This window comes from Ixodes scapularis, unplaced genomic scaffold (assembly GCF_016920785.2).
Source record: "Ixodes scapularis isolate PalLabHiFi unplaced genomic scaffold, ASM1692078v2 PGA_scaffold2__306_contigs__length_199485367, whole genome shotgun sequence".
Taxonomy (NCBI): Eukaryota; Metazoa; Arthropoda; class Arachnida; order Ixodida; family Ixodidae; genus Ixodes; species Ixodes scapularis.
This window is the reverse complement of record NW_024609857.1, coordinates 105,743,217-105,766,479: the sequence shown is the minus strand read 5'-3', so window position 1 is coordinate 105,766,479 and position 23,263 is coordinate 105,743,217. Positions and strand designations below refer to the sequence as shown.

The 23,263-nt window shown below is 45.5% G+C and overlaps 1 protein-coding gene across 1 annotated transcript; it reads right to left on the bottom strand.

The window, feature by feature from the left end:
* Positions 1 to 1,343: 1,343 nt before the first annotated feature.
* Positions 1,344 to 21,317, bottom strand: LOC8026266 (pyrimidodiazepine synthase). Its single transcript, XM_029974820.3, has 6 exons — positions 21,209 to 21,317; positions 12,805 to 12,874; positions 12,303 to 12,408; positions 11,549 to 11,768; positions 3,958 to 4,087; positions 1,344 to 1,652 (listed from the first exon to the last, which is right to left on the bottom strand). Exons 2-6 carry the CDS (start codon positions 12,830 to 12,832, stop codon positions 1,414 to 1,416), a joined length of 723 nt encoding a protein of 240 aa, XP_029830680.3. The 5' UTR covers positions 12,833 to 12,874; positions 21,209 to 21,317; the 3' UTR covers positions 1,344 to 1,413.
* Positions 21,318 to 23,263: the final 1,946 nt, after the last annotated feature.

Sequence of the window (23,263 nt, the reverse complement as noted above, 5' to 3'; positions counted from 1 at the left end):
GCTACAAAAACGGAATCACGTCAAATAATAAAAATTACGAGACATTAAATTATGAAGTATATTACCTTTTCCGAAACTTCTATATTGAGATATTACACATTAAGAATGTTATTAAACCTCAAACGTTTCCCATTCAGTTACGACAGATTGCAGTTTCTTAATATAAAATACAGATGGCGACACGTGTTCAAGAATAGCTTGATGTACATTTTCCGTCGTGTGCCGCTTGGAACGCCACGTGAAAGAAAGAAAAAGCGCCAGATGTCAGGGTGTCACATCTCTGGATGCCCGCAGTGAGCAAGCCAGCGGTATCAGAACAACAAGCGCAAGGCTGTGGGTGCACCACAGCTACTTTTGCGCGCGTTCTACTGCGCGTCGGTACTTATGCCTGACGCGATACAAATGAAATGGGCGCCATGAAAGGACTTCTGCCATGCATGCGAAAACATTTCAATGTTTTTATCACTTGCAACAACCATTTCCGCAATCAAACTATGCTTGTTGGAATGGTTCGACTATATTCTGTTTCAAAAACCGCATCGGTGGCACTTAAGTGGCAATGCTATTAAAACAAAACATTAAAACCTCTCAGTACCTCTGAGCCAACGCGCTGGCCTGTGAATCCACATTCGTCGGGTTTAAATACCGGCCGAGGTTCCCGCAATCTGACGGAGGCGTGGCTTACTAATTCTCGCGGTCCCGCTATTAGTAATGTGAAAGAAAAAAAAATGACTGTTGCCCAGAGCTAAGTAGCTCCAGCACATCTAACTCCCCACTCCCCTTTCCAAGAAAAAAAAAAATTGAGAAAATTTGTAATGGGTAATTTTGTAATGGATTATAGCAAAAACGTAATTCAATTACAAAGATCGTAACTCCTTCAAGAAAGTAAGTGAAGCGTTACGAAATTTACCTAAAACGTAATCGATTACAAGTAATCTATTACTTATAACTCGTTACGTGCGAGTCTGTCTGTATGGACCAGGTCCGAGTGACGCCTCGCGGAAGTGACGTAGGGAAGCCAGCACCGGTTGCTATGATACTGCCGCACGGCGCCCGTTTTAATCGCTGCGTCGCTAGGACCTGGTCGATACCGATGAAGCCGCGCGATGCGCCTGTGGCGCGCCTAGCGGCGAAGGCCGCGCGACGCTCACTTTCAGCGCTCATGTGTTCCATGCTTTAGCGTTGCCCATCGTCGTCAACCTTTCCCCTCAATCACGTAAGTTTTTGAGTTCGGACACCGCAGGATTTCGCCTGAAAGGAGAACTAACCACCGTCCCCGTAAGAATCACGGCAAGGCGAAGTCTAGGATCACATGAAGACATGGAAGTCGAACATGCAAAAGCTAAAACAAAACAAAGTAGAAGGAATTATTTATTACTCTTTACGCCGACCATCAGACAGAAAACAATCGTTTCACAAGCCAGCATCGAAATTAGTGTCACCCAGCATGGCAGTTCTTATAAATTCAAGAGTGTTACTTTCGTTTATGACCGAAGTCACTACTGGATCCTGCCTCATGATTTCGCACCATCTGTGAAGTAAGGGGTACTCCTCTTGCGATGGCATCTTTTGTGCTTCAAAAAAAGTCGACAGACCTAGAGCCATTGAAAATGTTGGCCAATTGGCAAAGTCGACGAATCCAGGCTTCTCTCCTGAAAAAGAAATGGGTAAGCATGATGGAAGCACTGCTTGATATACATTAAAGGTAATGGTGCTGCTTTATGAAGCCGGTAAGGTATCCACAGTAACATTACGACTTCATGAAAACTAGTTATCATGCAGTAAACGTGCCTTAGTGTTCGCCAACCAAAACGCATATTTTCTCTGGAGCTGTTTGAAACTTCTGTTTCTAGTAACCACTCGTTCTATGCAGTCTCGGGATCAGTTAGTCAAGTATGTTAAACCATCAGCACTAGTTTGTGCCTTCACTTTCTGTTCATAGCATCTTCTTTTACATTTCAACGCTCTAAATTTTGACATTCAAGTGACTGCCCCCTTTTTATGATAAGATAATTTTTAGTTAATTGTTTATTGGTATTGATTTGCCTTGCGTACTGTGTCGTGCTGTTATTTTATTTAAAAATGAAGTATTCCTGAATAAAATAAAAGTTGTAGACCGAAGAAACAAACACCTTTAGCAATAATTTCCGGAACACGAAGTGCGCCAGGCAAATTCTATATCTCAATGTTCTGTCTATACACTGATCAGTCAAAAAAGTACGATCACCCACCTAATACTGTGCTAATCTACCTCTGACACGCAAAGTTAGTTCCAAAGCGAGCGGCGCTCACTCAACGGGGCACCGCCATGTTTCCCCGCATCCTTACCGAGCCAGTCATGTGATTTTAAAATCCCTGTCTTAGGTACTGCGGCTAAATTTAACCGCGGTTAGCACTTCGAGCAAATGGGCCCTGGTCAGCAATGATATTGACATAGTTCACAACTTTGACGTTGTGCTCCACATTTACCGGTCCCAGGGATTCCCGTCGAGAACCCGGCCTGTCCGCATTCAGCATACATGTAACCGTACGCCTATAAGACGGCGTACCTGCACACGGCCATCGATGTGATTTAAAATAAATAGTGTTTCATCGAACCAAGCAAACTCGTTTCCATTGTTCCATGGTCCAGTCACAATGTTCACGTGCCTACTGGACTCGTAAGCAACAATAATGTTCGGTCAGCAGAAGCAAGATGCAGGGGACGTCTGTTGCAGAGTCCCATATCGAACACAGTTCGATAAACCGTGTGCTCAGAAACACTTGTACTTTGACCTGGATCTTCAGCTAGCTGCAAATTGAGCCAAAGGTGGGCGCCTATTTTTCTTCCGACGTCTACATTCTGTGATGAGACGTGGACGACTAGCGCCTCGGTGCCTTCTAACGATTTCACCGTCGTTGTTCCACCTTTCATAGGTACCAACGAAGGCAGCTCGCGAACATCCGGTGAGCTGCGCAGTTTTCGAGACACTTGTTCCGGGCAGTCGACTAGGCACTCGTAGTTGATAAAATAATTCCTTTGTGTCCCCGGGAGCCTTTGTCTACCACACGCATCAGCAGCAGGTACATAAACACGGATAATACGCGAGCTAGGCGCACTCATTGTCACAACGTAGGGGCGGTCAAAATGTTGGGACTGATAAGTGTACTTTGTCTCAAGTCTTCCTATTCTACGACTGTCTCCATATTTCTTTTATTCTAATATAATCTACTAAAACCACAAAATATTTTGTGTGTGTTTTCACTTACTTGATGAATGTTATTGTTTTTTGTTTCAACCTCGTGATAGTATAGTCACAAATTTTGTTTTAATGCACAGGGGCTCAGTTTTTGAGGTTGACAACATTATGGCCACAATTTAGTTTCACTACCACAAACAAAGAACGCCCACAATGTGCCACGCGCGTGCAGTAAAAGTTGTATTTGTCATTGTGTTTGATATTGACACCATACCTATATTTTGTCGACATGTATGTACACAAGGCGTTCGCCCTCGTGTTATCTAACATAAGACAGTTTGATAAAGCTGTCTTATGTTAGATACCGCACAATCTCGCATTCACTTAACGCAAATAACGTTTTTTTTGAGGGCTTCACAAACGCGGGCGGAGCCTGTCGCCTGAAAGTGTTTTGAAGACACCAAATAATTATCCACTATGGCAAGTGTCCCACGACAGCCATCTTTAATTCTTTGAACGTGAGGTTTTTTTCTTATATGAGTCGAAGCCGAGATACTTAAGAACATGTCGCTTGGGAACAATTTTAGGAGACTATGCTGACATCTCACAAAAAAAAAGGCTAATTTAAAAAGGCACATTATTAAACTAAAGAAAATGAAATGTGCTCCCTGGTTTCGGACTTTATTGAGTAGGTTCATACGTAACTAGTTTTAAATATGAATTTATGAATAAAACCTCGAAGCGGTATGTTTACTCGAATTGAAGAGAGGAAGCTCACCTGAAAAATATGGCGTCTTTCTGATGCCGAGTTCTTTCTCGAAAATGCTTGCCTTCGCAAGGAAGGCAGACCATTCGCTGTCAGCGCTTACTCCTTTCTTAAAGAAGAACTTCAACACCGGATCTAAAGCCTGGAAGAGGGGGATCAATTTAGTCACGCCACTTCATATCACCATCGATCCTGATTACGAGAGTATATTGTTCACTAATATTTGTACTAATATTGTTCGAAAAATGAAACACAGCGCTCAAACGACGAGGCCAGAAATTAATAGAATAAAACTCTGTGTCCTCGTAGTTCACGAGTTTGGTGGGAACAGCGCAAAAAAGACGTAGGACGAGGTCGAAGGGCGCTGACTTACAACTCAAAGTTTATTGCTCTGCAAAAAGAGAAATAAACACAGAAAGGAGGAAGGGGAGAGAACAAACAAATCAAACCAATAAAATACGGTATCAACCACGCCCACGCGCCGTCACACGAACCTGCCACACTGAAAGTTTATTGCAGAGCAATAAACTTTCAGTTGTATGTCAGCGCCCTGTCTGTCTGTTTCTTCGACCTCGTCCTACGTCTTTTTTGCGCTGTTCCCACCAAACAGTATGTACCACCAACTAGGCCGACTACATGCCTTGCTGTAGTTAACGAGCTGTGTTTCTTTAAAAATAAAAACTGTGTCCATCTATTACTTTGTGTTGATTTTTGCGGGCTGTGGTTTATTGTTCGAAGTATGCAACAACTAGCTCACATCGCCACACTAATATTGTGCGAGTTTTGTTCATTTAATATTATTAGATAGACGATTAGAGAGAGGCTCGAGGCTAAGCTGGCCGTCAATAACTATATCAACTAGAATTACTTTTTTGTGCTCGTTTTTCTGAAACCTTGATATCGAGGTTGCTTTTCCGAAAGCGTATTCGAAAAAAAAAAAAAAAAAAGAAAGTTGTGGAATAAGCCAACAAGTACATTTCGACCCTACTCCATTTCACCTTATGTTGTACCGCAGCGAAGGCTAGAAGCGCGAGCTCATAGCGTTGGCAGCTGCCATAAATCCACGAGAGCTTGTGCCGCCGAGATGCTCCCTAAAGCAAGGAGCTCGCGCTCGTAGCCTTCCCAGCGGTACATCATAAGGTGAAATAGGGTATAGAGTGGTATGTTTTTTTTATAGATGTCACATTGCCTGAATTACAGAAGGAGAAAGAGGGTGGGGGGGGGGGGAGATTTAGGTAAACACGTAAACACAACACTCTGGACAGCTACCGCCATCTATGAGCGACGGCGACAACCAGAGTTTTGTGTCGACATTTCTTTGCGGGGGATGCTTTCGATGGCGTTGCGGCTTCTTCGGTGGCTAAGCTATGTTCAAATAGTTTCACAACGCGTACCTTCATCACGCGCTCGTTGTCTTCCGCCGCGCCTTGGCTGCGTGAATTCGCTCTTTTTTGTTTGGTAACAAACTCGGTGGCACTATCTACTGGGTAGCCCCGGAACATTTAAGGTTCACGTGTATTTTCTAATTTTTGTACTCATAATTATTTTAGCACAGAGTGAATTAAGTCTGCCAGTGCTATACGAAGTCATTTTTAGAATATAGCGTGTATATTTGACTTTGCAGCTGCTGCAAAGCCCATCGTCTAGTTCAGAACCGGAAGTGGTAGGGGGCTATTACCATACTCGCACCACCTGCTAAAGCGAGAAGAAAAAATATCCATGATCATTTGCACGCGTTCTCGCGCGAACGAAACCATACATGTATTTACTATTTACGCTTTCGCGCCAGTAGCATTGACAGCGTTGCATATAAAGTATGAAACGGAGTATAGACGCTTTCAGCGCGCGCCAGACTGAACCGCCATAGCCGACTTTCTCTTGTCTTACCGAGATGCCGAGCCACTGAAGCGGGCGTTAACGAGCCCCCACGAAGGCCTATGCTAGGAGCAAGGAAACAACAGCACCTAAAGTGGCAATAACCTGGCACCACGACAGAACAGCACACGACAAAACAGCACGCGACAAAACAGCACGGTCAAAACAGCACGCGTCAAAGCAGCACAGCGTCGAAACAGCACGGCGACAAAACAGCACGCGTCAAAATAGCACGTGACAAAACAGCACAGCGTCAAAACAGCACAACGACAGAAGAGCACGTGCCAAAACAGCACGGCGTCAAAACAGCACACCTTCAAAAGGGCGCAGTGACCGAAGCGAACGGCGTCAAAACAGCACCGCGACAAAAGAACAGAGCGTCAAAACAGGACATTGACAATATAGCTAGGGTTTGGCGTTTTGGGTTTTTATTATTTTGAAATTCGGGCGTACTTTTTTTCGGTTTTTGTTCCAAACAGAAGTTTTCGGTTTATTGAGGTGAATATTTGTAGACTCATAAACGTCTAGGTTCTTTTCGGTTTATTGACGAAAACCAGTATACTGACGAAAACGCAATATTTAAAAGCGTTTGTTCAAAATTTATAGTGAGTAAACCAGGTACTGGTTTTCTTATTTGCTGCTGTCTGTGGCAGCCGACGCGACCTTTTCTGCAAGACGCATCGTCATCTGACATCGTCGTGCGCTCGCATTTGTACACAGGGCTAGCATGAGCTTCACTAACACTTCGGTCGGTGAGGCAAATATCAAAATCCAGAAATTTGGAAGCATTGTACTCAGTGCGTCTTTTTTCCCATTTCACGACTGTGAGAGGTGGTATAAATTCGCGCCGACCACAGAAACGACAATAAAACAATCGTATTTATGTCCCCCTCTGGTAGACGGAAGCTAGGGGTGTTAAAAAATGTGCGGCATTTACGCACGCCCTTGATTTTCATTGTTCAGTTCATGATTAAACTCTCTTCCTTGAAAAAAGAACTCGGCGCACAAATCTCTATCAGGTGAAAAACCCAGATTTCGTCCTGAAGACCCCTGCGCCCCCGGAGGCTTTGTTGAAAGTTGAACCGATCTCGGAGACAAACCGAAAACTGCGAAAGGAAGTGTTCATACTGTCAGTATTGAGTCACATCGCCCCCCCCCCCCCCCCCCCCCCGTCCCTCCCCCCAATACATCCAAACGTTCTCGAAAATTCTTACCTTTTTCAGGTCAAACCGAATTCGGAAAAATGGATTCGGCGTACTTTTACCGGTTTTATTCGGTTTAAGCCGAAAACGCTGAACCCTAAATATAGCATTTGAAGTTAAAAAAATGCACGTCTCAAATAAACCACTGTAAAGGAACTGAGGTTCTAGGCCAATTCGTCGAAAGCCAACTTGTCGACGGCCAATTTGTCGAATCCGTTCTTTTGGGAGCAAGTTCGGAGTGGGAGTATACTCGATGCGCACATGAAGGCTCTCTGGGCAGTACTGAAGCCCCGGCTGGTGCGTATTCTGGCTATTTCTCAAGCATTTCTGCTCATTTTGACGCGCAAGTTTGCTGGTGATGTCGTCTACAATAAACGAATCAATTGCACAGCAATGTGTTGTCGTCAGTTGTTAAAAAAAAGGAAAGCGTGCGTAGCAATGGTGTGCTACGCCCATGCTGTACGGCAACAGCATTGAGGCTGTGGCATGTTTCTGCTTCACCGCTTTCCATTCGATCGAGGCATTCGTCGGCAATAATCTGTGAAGTTAACTCAAAACAACTTCTCGCCTGCAAGCTGCAGCCGCGAGAATCGGAGCCCATTGTACACCTTGAATACGGTCGACATTAAAGTCACCTTTTCTTACCGGTTATATCACTGCATCTGTAATCTGCGGATCTCCCGCTTCTTCTGGGGGGATGTTCTACGCTTATGCGCTAATTACAAAACGACGAGTGCTACGGAGCCTCACCGGACCGCCACAAACCAGATGATTCAGAACTTGAACTTATGGATTTGTTTTTCCCAATAACTTTTCCTCTTTCGCTGGTTCTACTACAAAAAGACCACGCAACGCGGCCAACATCGACGCGAAGATATCATCTCTAACTACACAATCTCTTCAGAGACCAGCGTAGTTAAGTAGTAGTAACTAATGCTAACTTTATTAGTATTTAGCAATCCCACAGCGGCAGCACTCGGGACACTGACTTGAGTGCGATCCCGTCGCAACCAACGTACATTTTTTTTATTATTGACTATAGCTGTTGAATGATGTCATGCAATGGCCAACCCTTTTCCTTTACGTTCTGTTTTGTTTTCACGAAACGCTACCTATTACAGCCTTTTTAACGCTCAATCCTGAAGGATCAAGATAATTACCGCCTTTTGCACCAAACTGGTCAGTATGAATTACAGCAACCACAGCTAATAAGGAGAACAATTAACGGAGTTAGCATCATGGTGCCAAAATAAGTTTTCAAAGCAACCGATATATCAATCAATTCTGCGAATTTAGATCTCATTTTCTTCTTCTACACAAATATCTAAACGCAGCAATTAAAAAAAAAAATAACATTCCTTATTCCAGGCAAGGTGTAATAGATGAGAAAAAAAAAGTTGCTACACGAGATGGGAACTTTTCACGACGATGCTGCCAAACGAACGTTAGTTCCGAAATTGAGCCTGCAAACTAATTTCATTACTCGTCAAGGCGAATGTTAAACCTCCTTCGTTCATAAGACTACGCAAGAAATGGGTAACGAAGTGCCGACCACCTTGCGAAAAAGTCACAGTTTACTTCCACCGCCGTGTAAAAAATATAGCTACTCGCGTGAGGCGAACGAGCCGCTGCAGCGCACGCTCGAAGTTGCTACATGTGTGCTGTTTTCTCCCTGTGCTGTTTTGACGCCGTGCTGTTTTGACACGTGCTCTTCTGTCGCTGAGCCGTTTTGACGCTGTGCTGTTATGTCGCGTGCTATTTCGACGCGCGCTGTTTTGTCGCCGTGCTGTTTTGACGCTGTGCTGTTTTGACGCGTGCTGTTTTGACCGTGCTCTTCTGTCGCGTGCTGTTTTGTCGTGTGCTGTTCTGTCGCGTTCCCCAATAACCTGTCCTGCTGTGGCAATGATAAAGTGAAGCGAACGGAATAAGAGGAAACACAACAAACTGAAGGTCGGTTATGCCGGCGCCCAGGTGCCTGAAAGCGCCTACAACTGCGTGAGCTTTTTGTTGTTTCTTATTGCCTAGAGAGCTGCGTGAGCCGTCTTCCACTTTCAGGACGAGAAAGCTCGCGCTGGAGTTGGAGCTTCGACTGGGCTCTTCGTCTGGCACCGCGACTATAGACCAACTCAGCTCTCTGACGTCACGCCAATGCGGTGGCGCTGCTGTCGGCACTGCGCATGCGCAGATGCTTCGCATCTGGCGAATCTGGTTTTTGCGCGCGCGCAGTGCCCTCACCCGGATGGCAAAACGCGGGCTTGTTTGCAAACAGTGTGTTTGTCGATAGTGTTTGTTTTGTTTGCCATTAAGAAAGCAAGGTGAATTATCATTATATAGGGTGACTGAAGTCACCAGGCTCGATTTGAAATGGACCGTAAAAATCAACGCCTGCGGAAAGGAATCTAAACTTTTCGTCAAAGTGTATTTGACAAGTCCGTTCTTTCTTGTGAAATTACAAAGCGTAGCTCCCTCTCTGTACAAAATAGGGCCAAAATCTTGCCAGCGTCAACGGCGGGCGGAGACGCAGACGACTGAGTCGAGCGGTGGGGCGCGTTTGTTGCATGTATTGATGGCGTCGGGATCAGCGTTGGAAGGTGTAGCCGACCAGCGAAAGGAAGCTGACGAGACGGCGACAATATTTGTAGGCAGCATGAACGCCGTCGTTATGCAAGAGCGTACATTTTTAGTTTCAAGTTCTGGTTTTATTATCTGCTTTTATTTTTAAACCAAAGGTACACTACAAAAAAATAATTGCCGTTTTATTCAATCACGGTCGTCGCGAGCAGTCTATAGTCATTAAACGTCTATAAACAAAACAAATTGTTTTTTTTAATATAATCTGCTTCAATACTTAGAGTAATGACATAACACAACCCTTGTTTTTGTATTGAAAACAAGGATCAAGATGCTGGTGTTGGGCAGAGTTGTGTCTAATCGCTGTTGGCAGCAAACTACTGTGAGCTAAACTGTGGTTAAGGCTGCCCTTGTAGCTAGGGCATTACACTTGTGCAGAAAGCCAAGCTCATTTCACTTATTTCATTTCAGTGGCGAGCACGATACCGGCGCTCCCTACTCGGGGGCAGCTTTTCATGGTATTCGTGGTGAGAAGCTCGCTAAGGGCGCTTTTGTTTTCCTCACTGTGGGCATTGAACCCATGCATATATGTTTTAATTTTCATAGTGCTTAGAAGCTTGTCATTGTACGGGCTTGCATCAGCAGAGGAAGTTGAAGTATCCTCACGCTGGGTTCTGAACGAATTCCACCAGGTAGCGATACCCAAATTTCTGCCGCGAATATCAGAAGAAACAAAGAGCGCACATAGTTTAGTAGGGTACGTTGTTGGGCTAGTTGGTTCATCTTAGTTAAACATATAAAATAGCGCAAAAAAGCAGATAAGGATTCTGGGTAGAAGCCGAGAGACGGTTGCTGGAAAGCTATTGGAAGCATTCTTTATAAAAAAAAAAATTGGGATGGCATGTGTTGGCGACACTTCTATTGAACTTCTTAATAATGAGTTTCAGTTCTTCAATGACCGTGCACACAATTAGTTAACTGTTATGCGGTGCTGCTTTGCCTGTCGTGTGTATATATATGCTTGCTTTTCCTGAGTAAAAACTAGTCGAAAGTTAGCGGTTGTCCTGTATACTTCTTGTCCTTGTTTTTTTTTTTTTTTTGCGCTATTTTATGTGTTCAACTAAAGAGGGCACGCGCGTATATTTGATCGGTGCCCGGGGTGCGCGAGCTCAAGTACGCCCATAGATTTGAGTGCATTGCCAAGAAACGCTGTTCCTAAGTATCAGGCACCAATTTATGCCAATTCTTTGATTTATGAATATTCCACTTTACTGCGCCACCATTTTTATAAATTTATTTATTGCCGTCAATTTTTGTCATGAGGGTATGCTCCAGCCAAGCTCCGGTACCACGCTACGAGTCCCAGGTATGCTAAAATCAAAATTTGCAGGATTTGAACGGTACGCGGTCGCGCATTCGCACGCCCACGGTAACGGTAGTACGGTAACGTTAGTACGGTAACGGCTTGCTGAAAGTCCCTACTGACTCAGTGGCGTAGCTCTGACCACTTCATACGCAGTGGACCCAGGTTCGATTCCCTCGGTCGGCGGACGAAATTTTTCTAGGATTTGGCAACATCAACTACGGACGAACTGCTACGCCAACTACAACATGAACAACGTCAGCACTACAACATCAACCACGGACGTCGTTTCCAGTAGTGGAAAGAGCCCACTACAGCTATATCGCTGTAAAGAAGAAACTAAAGCGTTCGGAACAAATGGTCAGATGTCTAGTTTGTTCCGAGCGCTTTTGTTGACGTACCCCACGGTACCTGAACTCAATTTCGATGCCCAACGACTTCGCAGTGAAGTGTCGCAGCAATCGCTGCGACTGTGCACCTGGATTAACACAGGGCTGCTAATGTTTTAGGAGGCGGTACATGCACCAGTCGAAGACGCGTTCTAGGCACCAAAGTTTTCAGTATCGATTCATAAATCTACAGTACAACTCACGGGCAAGGACAAATCCAGGAAGCTCCTGTCCAGAGCTTTACGGTATGGATCCGAAGGAAGAAGCCTTGGGCTCGCGTAGACCTCTTCCAAGTATTCTGCGATGGCCATGGATCCGCTTATTACCACGTTATCCTGATGCAGGACAGGCACGGTCCTGGCAGGAAGTACTTTGGTAGACCATTCGGGTCTCTTGTTGAGGTTAATGTTGATTACTTCGTGGCTGTTCGTTCGAAAACAACAAATTACTTACAAAACAAGGAATAAAACGTAAATTGAACAAAATTAAGACACTGTGATAAAGCAAAGCTTGAGGGCAGTCGAAATTTTATAACCATCCGCAAAAAAATTAAAGGACACGAAATGGAAATATTTTCGGCGTTCTTAATTTCACGTTCAGCTACACGAGGGTGATGCCCCAGCACGAAGTTTTAGGGTAGTCGCATTTTGTAGTGTCTAGTGAAATATACATAGCCCGTAAAAATAAATTTGAAGCACACTCATAAGAAACTATCTTATCACTTAAGATAGGAAACTATCTGACTATGACTTATGAATGGTCATGATCATTTGGAGCACCTGCCAGTCATGAAGGACGCTCTGGTTTTAACTAGGGCCAAAACTCGAAGTTTCGATTTCAGTTCATTAACTCTTTGACATAGCGAGAGGTAATAGGGGTTGTAGAGATTGCACTGATACTAAGAGGGCAGATGGCGTGCTGTCGTTCATATGGTTCACTACTGTAATTTATACTCACTCAATTTTCTTAGCAGCCAACATAAGAAGAACTCTTTGGGCGAAGGGGCAAAACCGATTGCTGTAAAGGCGAAGCTTTCCCGGAGTTAGGCTAGGAAACGCCATGCCTGTGAAAGCAATAAACAATTAGCATATTTGCATTCATATTGTTTCTTTCTAGAAGATATATCTTCTAGAAAGAAGATATATCCACAGCTATCTTTTTATGTGTGTTATCAATATACATAAAGGCCGACCCGCACCAACTTTATAACATTTATCAAGGATTTATCTCTGTGGGTTGTAGCGACAGTTTGACTAATCAAAGGTTTGCTAAATGATACGTTCTCGTCGTTATTTATTTTTTTCAATAAGCTTCCATTTTAAAAATATAAGAGCCTCACATGTAGCAGAAAGAGTCACAAAGTATATAACAGCAATTCAAACGCATTGAATAGTCCCGCGGGCCAAGCTTCGAAACGCATTCAAATCCCGGGTTAAGGAACCAAAAAAAGCTAACTCACCTGTTTGGTATGCTCTCGCCGTCATCATTGATGGGTTGTGTGGAAACAGATTTTTCTGAAAGCCGTAGAGCTGAAAGATACAATATACAGGGACTGGTCTCCGTATTCAAAATGTACCTGCGTTATCTACATATGTGGGTCATCTGCACGAAAACAAACCTCTCAACATTTATCGCTGATCTCCATGGCACCTCAAGCCTGATAACATAAAAAAAAAAACTTGGAAATGTTAAGACATCACGCCATATTCGTCTAGACGATAGCACGCACGTTTAGAGATTTCACCTTATAAGTGGAGTGTGAGGTAACTTCATGCGACATCACTTAAGCCATTTGAGCCATTTAAGCATATCTGCGTGATAAGTTGGGGGGGGGGGGGTTAAGAAAGATTATATTTTTAAAGTATTAAAGTCCTTATGTTATCACTTTTGCATGTGTGCATTTATTCGTGGATGTGCCGGATTTTTTTGCATGCAATTTACTGCTTAAATATATTTAAAAAAAAAAAGAAACGAACGTGAGTCAGAATTTTTGACATAAAATTAAAGATTTCCATTTCACAACCCATGCAACGTCTGATTTGGAATTGGGAAGTACCCTTTGGAAGGAACAAACTTTTTTGGTCAGTAGAACCGTCTGCGGGTTGTCGGTAGATCGGTTCCACTTTGCATCTCGGACGCTGCATAGGTAGTGTCTGTCGGTCGTCCGCGAAGAACTTCACGGACGACAGACCAGATCCACAACTGAACACACAGCTCGGTTGCAGCACGATTCTCCCGATGTCATTTCCCCCGTTCCAAATGCCCCATGCCATTTCCCCCGAGTGTCAAAATCCCCGTTTTCAGAATTCCCATCTCGCTTATCCCCAGTATCAATATCCCCGTGACCAATTTACCCGCTATGCGCCTGCGGACGGTTCGGTTACGTCTTTTGCGGTGCAGGGACGTTTCGGTGCATGGATCGCTATGCTTTTTCAGTGTAGTGCACGTCTGCGCACATAATTTTCGGTGCACGTAATATTTGATGCGTGGTAATTTAAACTCGCAATTTTCCATCGGTTATTACTAAGATAAGGACTTATTTTATAACATTCATTTTTGTCTTCTGCACATTAATTTTTAGAATTTGTTAATGCCCTCGTGCCTAATATTAATCCACTCGTGCGCCTCTGCTATTATTCGACCTCCACCTCCTGCATCTTGAGCTTGACAGGGAAACATTCAGTGTGGAAACTTATAAGTATCAAACTCTTCGACCTCAACATTTATTGACCGTTCCACTGGGAAGAAAGGATAAAAGAAAAATACGCCCCCCCCCCCCCCCTCTTCTCACCCTGTGCGTCGTCTGCTCCGCCGAGTGGGCTGTACCTGACATCCGGCTGGAGTTAAAATTCGGTTTGAAATCGCGCCAGTTTGAAATTTCAAGCGCAGATGCACGGATTTTAATACGCAAGTTATCGTGTAAAACAATGCTCGATAAAAAAGTCTAACCGGGTTCAATTCCGCTGTTACCTGGGTGCAAATAAAAACAAAAAAATGGAAAAATTCTGTCAGAGTGAAAAATTGTGTCAGGCCTTTAGCGACAACGAGTGGAAGTATAAAATAATAAATAAAAACGTGCTCTTCTGACGCAATAGACGCAGTGGTTAAAGGTAGTACAGCCGGCTGAACCCACTGCTTTGAAATAATGGCATAAAGATACACTAGTTGTTCCTGAAATAAAAGAACAGAGTGCTATAGGCTGATTTTGGAGTGGCTATAAATATTCTAAGAACGCGAACCACTTCACAACGGCAGTCACGAGCGAGACTTCGATGTTCGGTACAGCCCGCCGGTACAGCCCACAAATGGAGAGCGGCAATCTCCCGGTTTATCGTCAGCTAGCGGAATCGGGTGCGTGCCCTCTCTCTCGTTTTACCTCGCCGAGCCTGCTGAACTTCCCGGACGTGGGGGATGGCGCCGCGGCCGAACAAAATGGCGCCGCCATGAAAGCGCTAACTGGAATGGTCTATAGATAGCAATGGTTATCATCGCTCCCAAAAGTCACCAAAGGTTCTCGAGGTGTCTTTGCATAGATGAAATCTAGGCTACGTTTCTTTAGAGTTCAATTGTTCTGCCATATTTTTTTTAGAGCGCAGCTCTTAGGGGCCCGTTCCCGGCTTGAGCGGCGTCGGCGAGACCAAGGTCACCCCAAGGTCACGCGACCCCCAAGGTCACGTGACCCCCCCCGAGGTCACGTGACCATCCCCAGGGTCACGTGACCCCCCGAGGTCACGTGACCCTCCCCGATGACGTCATCGTCACTGATGACGTCACCGGCATCTGCATAGTCATCGTCATCATCACTGATGACGTGATCAGTGACGTCACTCATGACCTCACCGGAATCCGCATCGTCATCGTCACGGATGACGTCATCAGTGACGTCACTGATGACGTCACCGACATCCGCATCGTCATCGTCATCATCGCTGATGACGTCATCGGAGTCCACATCGTCATCGTCACTGATGACATCATCGGCATCGTCACGTGACCCCCAAGGTCACGTGACCACCCCCCCAGGTCACTTCACCCACCCCAGTACCCTTCCCTCCTCCTCAAGAGCTGCGCTCTAATTCGGTGTTGCAGGGAGTTGTAAAGGCCTTTCACTTTTTTTTTTTTGAAAACCTCGTATTTTTAGATCGGTAGCTTTCCGGTTTGTCCTCGTCAACGAGACTTGGGGGAAAAGCTGAGAGAACTAATAAAAGGGGGGTTCTGAAAACCGGGGATTTTAAGGACGGGGGAGAAAACTCGAGGAATTTTCGAGCAGGGATTTTGTCACAGGTGTTTTAAAATTGTGTTATTTCGTGCACCACCCGCCAGTACTATGTAGGCCGATGGGCAGCCAGTCAAATCTGTCATCATGTTTGCTAAGTCCAACTGAAACCAGAAGTATGGAACACCTCGAAAGACATTCTGTTAACGAACAAAAGCTATTCGCATGCGAAATGACACCACCTTCCCGCTTAGCTCGTCACCCTTTCCCCGTAACATCAGCCGTGCTTTCGATAAACAGATTTCAGTGATATATTGCACCAGGCAAGAGTTCAGCTAAAGGCGGACTTGAGGCCGCTGATCGACTCTCGAAATAAAGGCACGGTGTGCAAAGATTGCCTGGACACGTACTGCACCCGCAGGCGATATGAAGGTGAACGCCGGACCGTCCACCGGTCCGTGCTATCGGCGCCATGACGCGGCTGCCGTGGCGGTTCACTTTCTTATCGCGCTCTTCGCCGAGATTAAGCACTTGGATCGAGCGCTGTTCTCAGCTCTGCTGCTACTCCCCGCAGAAAGCGCGAGGATTACGAACATAGAGTTATTACAATAAACGCTAGAGGCTCAGCTGGCGCTAGTGTCTACGGGACTTCCGGTTGCAAATTGAAGCAGACAGCATGCAGTCTACATTTCCAGCCTCCCTGTGTATTCCGATGGAAAAACGCGCGTAAATTTTGTCTCTTCGCCGGAAAATAACATGAATAACTTTTGTCATTTCGGTTGTACCGGATAGTATGAACCTTTATTGGTATTGTGAAAGTGTAATTGCTTTCGTTACAGCATTTTTCTTTACCACTGAATAATGTTAAACTTCGCTCTATTTCAGGCCCAAACCTCTGTTTCAAGGAAAGTATGTGAAAACGAGCGACGATTCTAGGCAAACTAACGATCGAAAGGAATGTAGAGTGTGTTCAAGGTTTGCTAGCATTTCGGTGGTGCATATATATTGCTAATATGCTCGTCCTGTGATTGGATGAAAATGACTCCGTCGTGCATCTTTACGATCGGTTGAAGAAACATTCGAACGCAAAAATAAAGCACGTGAGCTACGAAATCTTTTTTTTTTATTCTTATTTCCTATATTCGGCAGTTTTTATCGGGCACCTGCTCTCTGACTCCCCCTATTTCCAAAGATTTAAAGCGTGCGGGTGATGATTTGAACCCAAAACAAGCATCTTCGCACACATTCATGATCAGAAAGTATAGAGCAGCACTTATCGCAAATCTGACTAGATTACGTGGCTTTCAATTTATTTTGATCGTATGCGTGCACATGGAGTTACTTATCCAGTGTTACGGTGTAGTTCATGCCGTCTCTCTTGGTTTTCCACGTGTCCTTCATTCGTTTGGCACGTATATCCCCCATGCTGGAACGCGTCGACGCCGTGTTTGCGCTAACAGTGTCCGACAGTGCACAAAAATACACGTACGAAGTGGTTTTAACACCGTTTTTTATGCCACGAATTTCAAATAAAAATGCTGTAACTGACCAAATATTTCGTCTGCGTGACAGAGAAATGTTCCAATGTGCTGAGTACGTACGAATATTTGTGATATTGGCTCTTATAATCGAGCGCAAAGAGAAATTGCACTCGCTTTTTCCCATGGAAATGCATTACCGGAAGTCAGTTTCTGACTGCTTGCTGTCTGCTTCAAAATGCAACAGCGCACTAGCGCCACCTGAGCCTCTAGCGTTTATTGTAGTAGCTCTATGATTACGGAAAGAGTCTTTCAGACGCCATCAATAGACAACGTGATTTAGTATTTTTTTTGGGGGGTGATACTTGCTAAACCGGAAAGCTGCGGAACAAATTAAAAAGTAACTTACCCTTTCCGTTTCTTAAAAAGAACAGTTATTAGCGTTCGCAGTTATTATACTTCGTTTCAGCTTCGGTCCGAGCGCGGCCGATGTTAAGAGCCGAAGGGCAAATCAAACAGCGAAAGAGGCACAACGTCATGGCGTGCCTTCTGCAGTTGATAGGACCAGCCGGTACCCGCCGTTTCTCTGTGCGTGCTCATTTGCCGGCTAGTTCTATAAAACGCAGAGAGCACGCCATGGCGCTGTGGTTTTTGCGCTGTAAGATTGGCCCTTCGGCTCATACCATAGGCCGCGCTCGGACCTCAGCTTTAACGAAGTATAGCGTTCACTCCTGAATGTAAAAAGCGGTTGAGTCACTGATAAACCATGCCGAAGAACGTCCGCTCTAGTTCACGTGCAATGTGCAAATCATTTGCCGGCAATGACGGGGGCACGGCGCCCACAGAAAGCGATACCGAAATCGAAACTCACTTCCACGCTTTGTGCGGGGAGCAGCATCAGAGCTTAGAACAGCGCTCAATCTAAGCGCTTAATGTCGGCGAAGCGAGCGATAAGAAAGCGAGCCTCCATGGCAGCCGCGTCATGGCGCTGATAGCACGCACCGGTCGACGGTCCGCCGTTCACCTTAATATCGCCTGCGGGTGTACGTCAACAAGTAAGTGCTTGAATGTACACTGTCCGGCAATATGAAAGACCCACTGGGAGCGCGTGGCCGAGGCGGTGGATGGCGAAGGCGCTGCGAGCGCTCCGGGCAATTCCATTCTGCTTCGAAAGGACGACGCTCACTCGGGCTCAGCTAAAGCGAAACGCGCTTATCAGATTGTGCTGAGCCCCGAGTGAGCGTCCTCCCCTCGAAGCAGAATGAAATTTTTCGGAGCGCTCGCAGCGCCCCCGCCAGCCACCGCCTCGGCCACGCGCTCCCAGTGGGTCTTTCAAATTGCCGGAGACTGTACCTTTGAACTGCTTCGTCGAGCGAGCAAACGAAACACTTGCCAAAGTCACTGGGAAAAGAAATGCGAAAGTAAAAGATGTCACACACTGCTGGCACGTCGCAGATTTGCAGCGTGCGACTATTTATTGACGGGCAGTGTGAGTTTGACTACGTTTTCCTTCCCCCTGCTTTGTTTTTAGTTCCTACCAACACTGCGAAAGCAAATAAACAAAAGAGTAAGAAACAACTGCAAAATAGAAAAAGAAAAAGAGTGAAGCTTTTTTCTTTTATGCTGTTGCATTCTTTTTTTTTCCTTAAGCGCCGCAACGATTGTTGTCGATGAGGGAGGTCTTTGCTATGGCTGATTTGTATATTCGTATCGTCTGCAAACTTCCTCGTTTTATTCGCCGTTGGTCGCTACTGTTCCCCATTTATTTTTATTTACATCTGAGATGGGGCCAGGTACCCCATCTTTCCTGCGAAGGTCGCAAAGTGTTTGCACGGTCATTTTTATCGTTACTTTATGTCTTTGTTACGTTGCAGCGGCTCGTGCGCTTGGTCTGGTAATCTTAACATGTTGTTTGCGCACGTTTTAATGGTCACCTATTCAGGTAAGAAGTTGTGGCAACGCAGTCTGTAACAGATCAACAGTAACCTCTTACAACGTAGGTCAAGTAGCTAGCCAAACGCCTCTTTTACCCTTCCGAGATGCGCTTCAAACTCGTGTGATCATTTGAGTGGAGTTTGAGACCGCTAAATAAACTGCTCTATCTTTGTTTCTTTGCGCGTTGTTATTTGATTGTCGTTACAATTGCGATCAGAGGATTCCGCTTTGCAAGCGGCTTGAATGTAATGAATTATTTCAGATGTTGGGTTGACGAAACGGGGCTCGTAAAGCTCGAGGACGTCACGGAGCCTATACTTTGTCATTGCGTCGTCTGCTTCCGTAGACTCCGAGTCCGCTAGAGGCGCCACTGTCGCGTTCGCCGCCGCTCCTATTCGTTTCCGGAGGAGTTTCCAGTATTGGCGAAGCTATATCGCATTTGGTACTTCTTAGTTTTTGTACGCACGAAGCTTGAACTAAATGTCCGCCCAAGAACAAAGTAACGGCAAGCTCAAGTGGATGAATAGAAGTGCTGTTTGTGTCATAAATATTTCAATACCAAAATAAATAAGTTACAAAGAGGTGCACAGAGTAATGCGTTTTGCTGGTGTTTTATAATTACCCTTTGCATATAAATTTGATGTCTGTTTTATCGAAGAAACATACCACAATATATACAAGTTATACAAATTGTACAAAAGTCATTATATGTTCTTGAATGTTTACCGGACATATTAATAATTCTTTTAGCATGAAGGGGCCATACGTTAACAAAGATTGTCGTTCACGTCGCTTGTTTCTTTCGTAACACCTGCCTATAGAGTTTGTAGAATATTTTTCAAATCCAGCTGCTATGACATGTTGTGACACATTCACCCATAATAAAGGAGGGGACCACGGGATATGCTAAAGGGAAAAGTTATCGAAACGCCAACACGAGCGAAAGCATGACTACACATGTATGTCAATTGACGGAATATCCAGCTGTAATTTCCTATAGTATACTGTTTTCGAAGCACTTACACAAGATCATGTGGGAAAGTCTCCGGTCCTCTACGTATGTGCTTGTTTCTAATTACTGCAGAGTTGAAAGAAACTTTAGTAGAGAAATTAACCCCATGCAGAAATAGTAGGTATATCAGAAAACGCAAATTTTTCAAAAATAATAAAATACGAGAACGATCGCACATCCTCGATCTTATGCTACTCGCCGCTTTAAAGGAGCTGTGCAACGATATTCAATTGGGATGTTTTTCTCTCTACACGAGCTTACTGGCACACCTGGGACTCAAGGATACTCACACGCAACGCCATTGGCCAAGAAACTCCTTTGTTGCGGTGTAATTTCAAGGACAAAAGCGATCATTTTCATTCAATCTCTCCTTTGCAAAATTTGATGACGTAACTCGGGGATCGCAGTACACCCAAGTGACGATATTTGAATGCGGTTCATAGATTGGACCCGAGCATTGCGTGGGCACTCGACTTGGGCTCGTGACAATTGCTAGCTCGAGAAGCATTCGGGTTGTGACCCGTGTCCAATCGCTGCAACGACGACAACAGCCGAGCCATAACAATGTCTGGAACTCAGCGCGTGTCCTGCGCTTTGCCAACCCCAGCGCGTGGCTATGATCAACACTGGCGGCATATAATCGGCTCCAGATCACGTGGCCGCTTGTTCTGGCTGCGAGTTGAGGGGGTGAACGCTGCTCGTTTTTCTTTAATTTTTTTTCTGGGACTTCTATTGCGTGGGGTGAAAAACGAACGCGTGTTTCATAGGTCATTAACGTTAGGGATCCGTTTTAAGCGGTATTTACGCAGAGTACAAAAATTGTTGCGTAGCTCCTAGCCACGTGGAGGTATGTCTATTTTCACAACCCCAATGCAAGCTTTCTACCTTCGGTATTGCACTATACGTATGTACATACTTGCGTGCGTCAGCTCGGGTGAGCAAGTGCAGTAAAGAGTGTCCTTTCGCACGTCACAGGCAACCTACTCGAGACACTGCAATAGCGGGCTCCTGTTGCAGGCAATGCATGTGCGTCGTTGTCGTCATGCTAGCCACAGCATGTGACGTGCTTGGCACTTCCCGTTCGTTCACGTAAAACATAAAATTAATAGATACATTTTTCAATGGGATATACCACAGAACGCATCACGTAAGCGTTTCATAACATAGTCAAGTCAACGAGTGCCACTACTAGCCTGCTTTTCACGGAATGTTGTACACTCACCAGTCAAAAAGTGATCCTTTCCAGGCGACGTCTCCGATAACACAATGCCACTTGAAGAGGAACCCGGCTGGGAACGATGTGCTAAAAACAACCGATAGCCTTCGCGATATGGCGTTTGTTCTCAAGCGACAAAAGAGTCACATAGTCGTCAGCCTTCTTGACTCAAAGATTTACCGATAACGCGCAAAATCCAGAATTTTTATTTATTTTTTTGGTTTATCAGAGATAGGAAAGGAGGTGAGAGCGCGGGGACGTTAGAGCGCCGAGATATATGATTGGAATGATGCTCGAACGTGTCGAATAGGGAGTAGAGATAAAGACAGATAGCTTTGCGTCTACGCACTAATCATTCCAACCAGGGGGATCGGTGGCCGAGTGGGCTAGCGCATACCTGGGATCTGGACAGTTGGCGAGAAAGTCGGCGAGAAACCTGGCGGCAGTGATTGGACAACGCCGCACTTGACCTTGGCGCCGGCCAATCATAGCCGCAAGATTTCTCGTCGACTTTTTCGCCAAGTGTCCAGATTAGGGCATCGGCTCGGAGCACGTAGAGCGAAAGCTAACGCTGCCAAAAACAGCGATCCATGGCTCAATACCTGCCTCCCCCGCCCCTTCCAATCTGGATGCGCGTCGTACCGGCGTGCGGTCGTGTACCACTACTACGCGATGCACCCTAAAAAGACCCGAGGCTAGCGTTTCTACTGCACTGACTAAATTTCTCACCTACAGCTGAGAAACCAGACTCCCATAGGGGCTGACCAACGTCCGGCCGTGTAAACCAACATACAACACAACTACAATTATTACGTACCAACCTGAGCTCGGCGCTCTGTGGCATCCCCTTCGCGCTCTCATATCCTCGTCTCCCTCACTTTCACTCCGCATAGCATATATGTGGACGACGGGCAACGAATCTCTACACTCCGTTTCACAGAAAGTATGCGGGCGTAGCCGTCACTACGATCCAACGATATAGAGCCAGTCAAGCGGCGCCAAAGCCGCAATTGTCACTTCGCTTGTCTTGTTTGTATTCTTGGTATCATCAGCTTAACCATTCACGCAAAAGCGCAGGACCAAGGCACGTTCACTTACACGTGATTGATCTGGCCTGTAATAGCAACTCACAAAGATGACGAGAGTCAGAACGCTGTGACCATGCACTTTTTGCGCAGCTTTATTGACTCTAAGATCATGGCGCCAGCTGCGATCGGACGTAGAGTATAGTGGGATGTGCCAGCGTAAATGTATAGTATTTCGAAAGTTAATCCATTATTTGGTAACTTTCGGGCAATTGAATTGTTTACTCAGCGTATTACTTGTGATTCGTACCTTGACGTTCGCCGCGGTCGGCAACATTACTTTAAAAGAATAATTTCTTTATTTTGAGTGTTTTTTTGTTTGTTTTGTTACAATATTCTCCTGCGTTGGTGAAAACTGAAGCACCCCGTTGATCTTGACGCAAGATTAATAGGTCACATTGAAAAGCACAATCCGGGGCTCTAATCTGGACACTTGGCGAAAAAGACGGCGAGGAATTCGACCGCCATGATTGACCGGCGTCAAGGTCAAGCGCGGCGCCGGCCAATCGCGGCCGCCGAGTAGACGGATCTCACCAGCCAGTTTTGCTACGTCACCGCTGCTGCAATGCACTGAGGGAACTTTAGTCTTTCTGCGCGTGCGACAACCTCGCTGGAGCTCTGCGCGTGCGGAGCACGGAAGAGCAGGAGATGTCTCGTGTACTGCTATTCGCGACGAGAACAACGTTAGGGGGCGCCGGTGAGCAGCACGTGAATGTCACGTGATACCCGGGATGTGAGGATTCCGCGTCTGTTTACATCGCGCGCGCCATAGCGGTCGGTACTAGCGGTACGGCGTGATCGCTTGCTTCTGGACGCGGCGCTGTGTTTCATTATCGTCCTGTCCTCGGTGACACAACATACTCTCTCTAAGAGACAAGGTAGTATATGTGACTACCTATGGGGCGGTAAAAGGTTGTCCCAAATATAACGACCCCCAGGTTGACAATGACGACCCCATACCTAGTCAAACAACAGG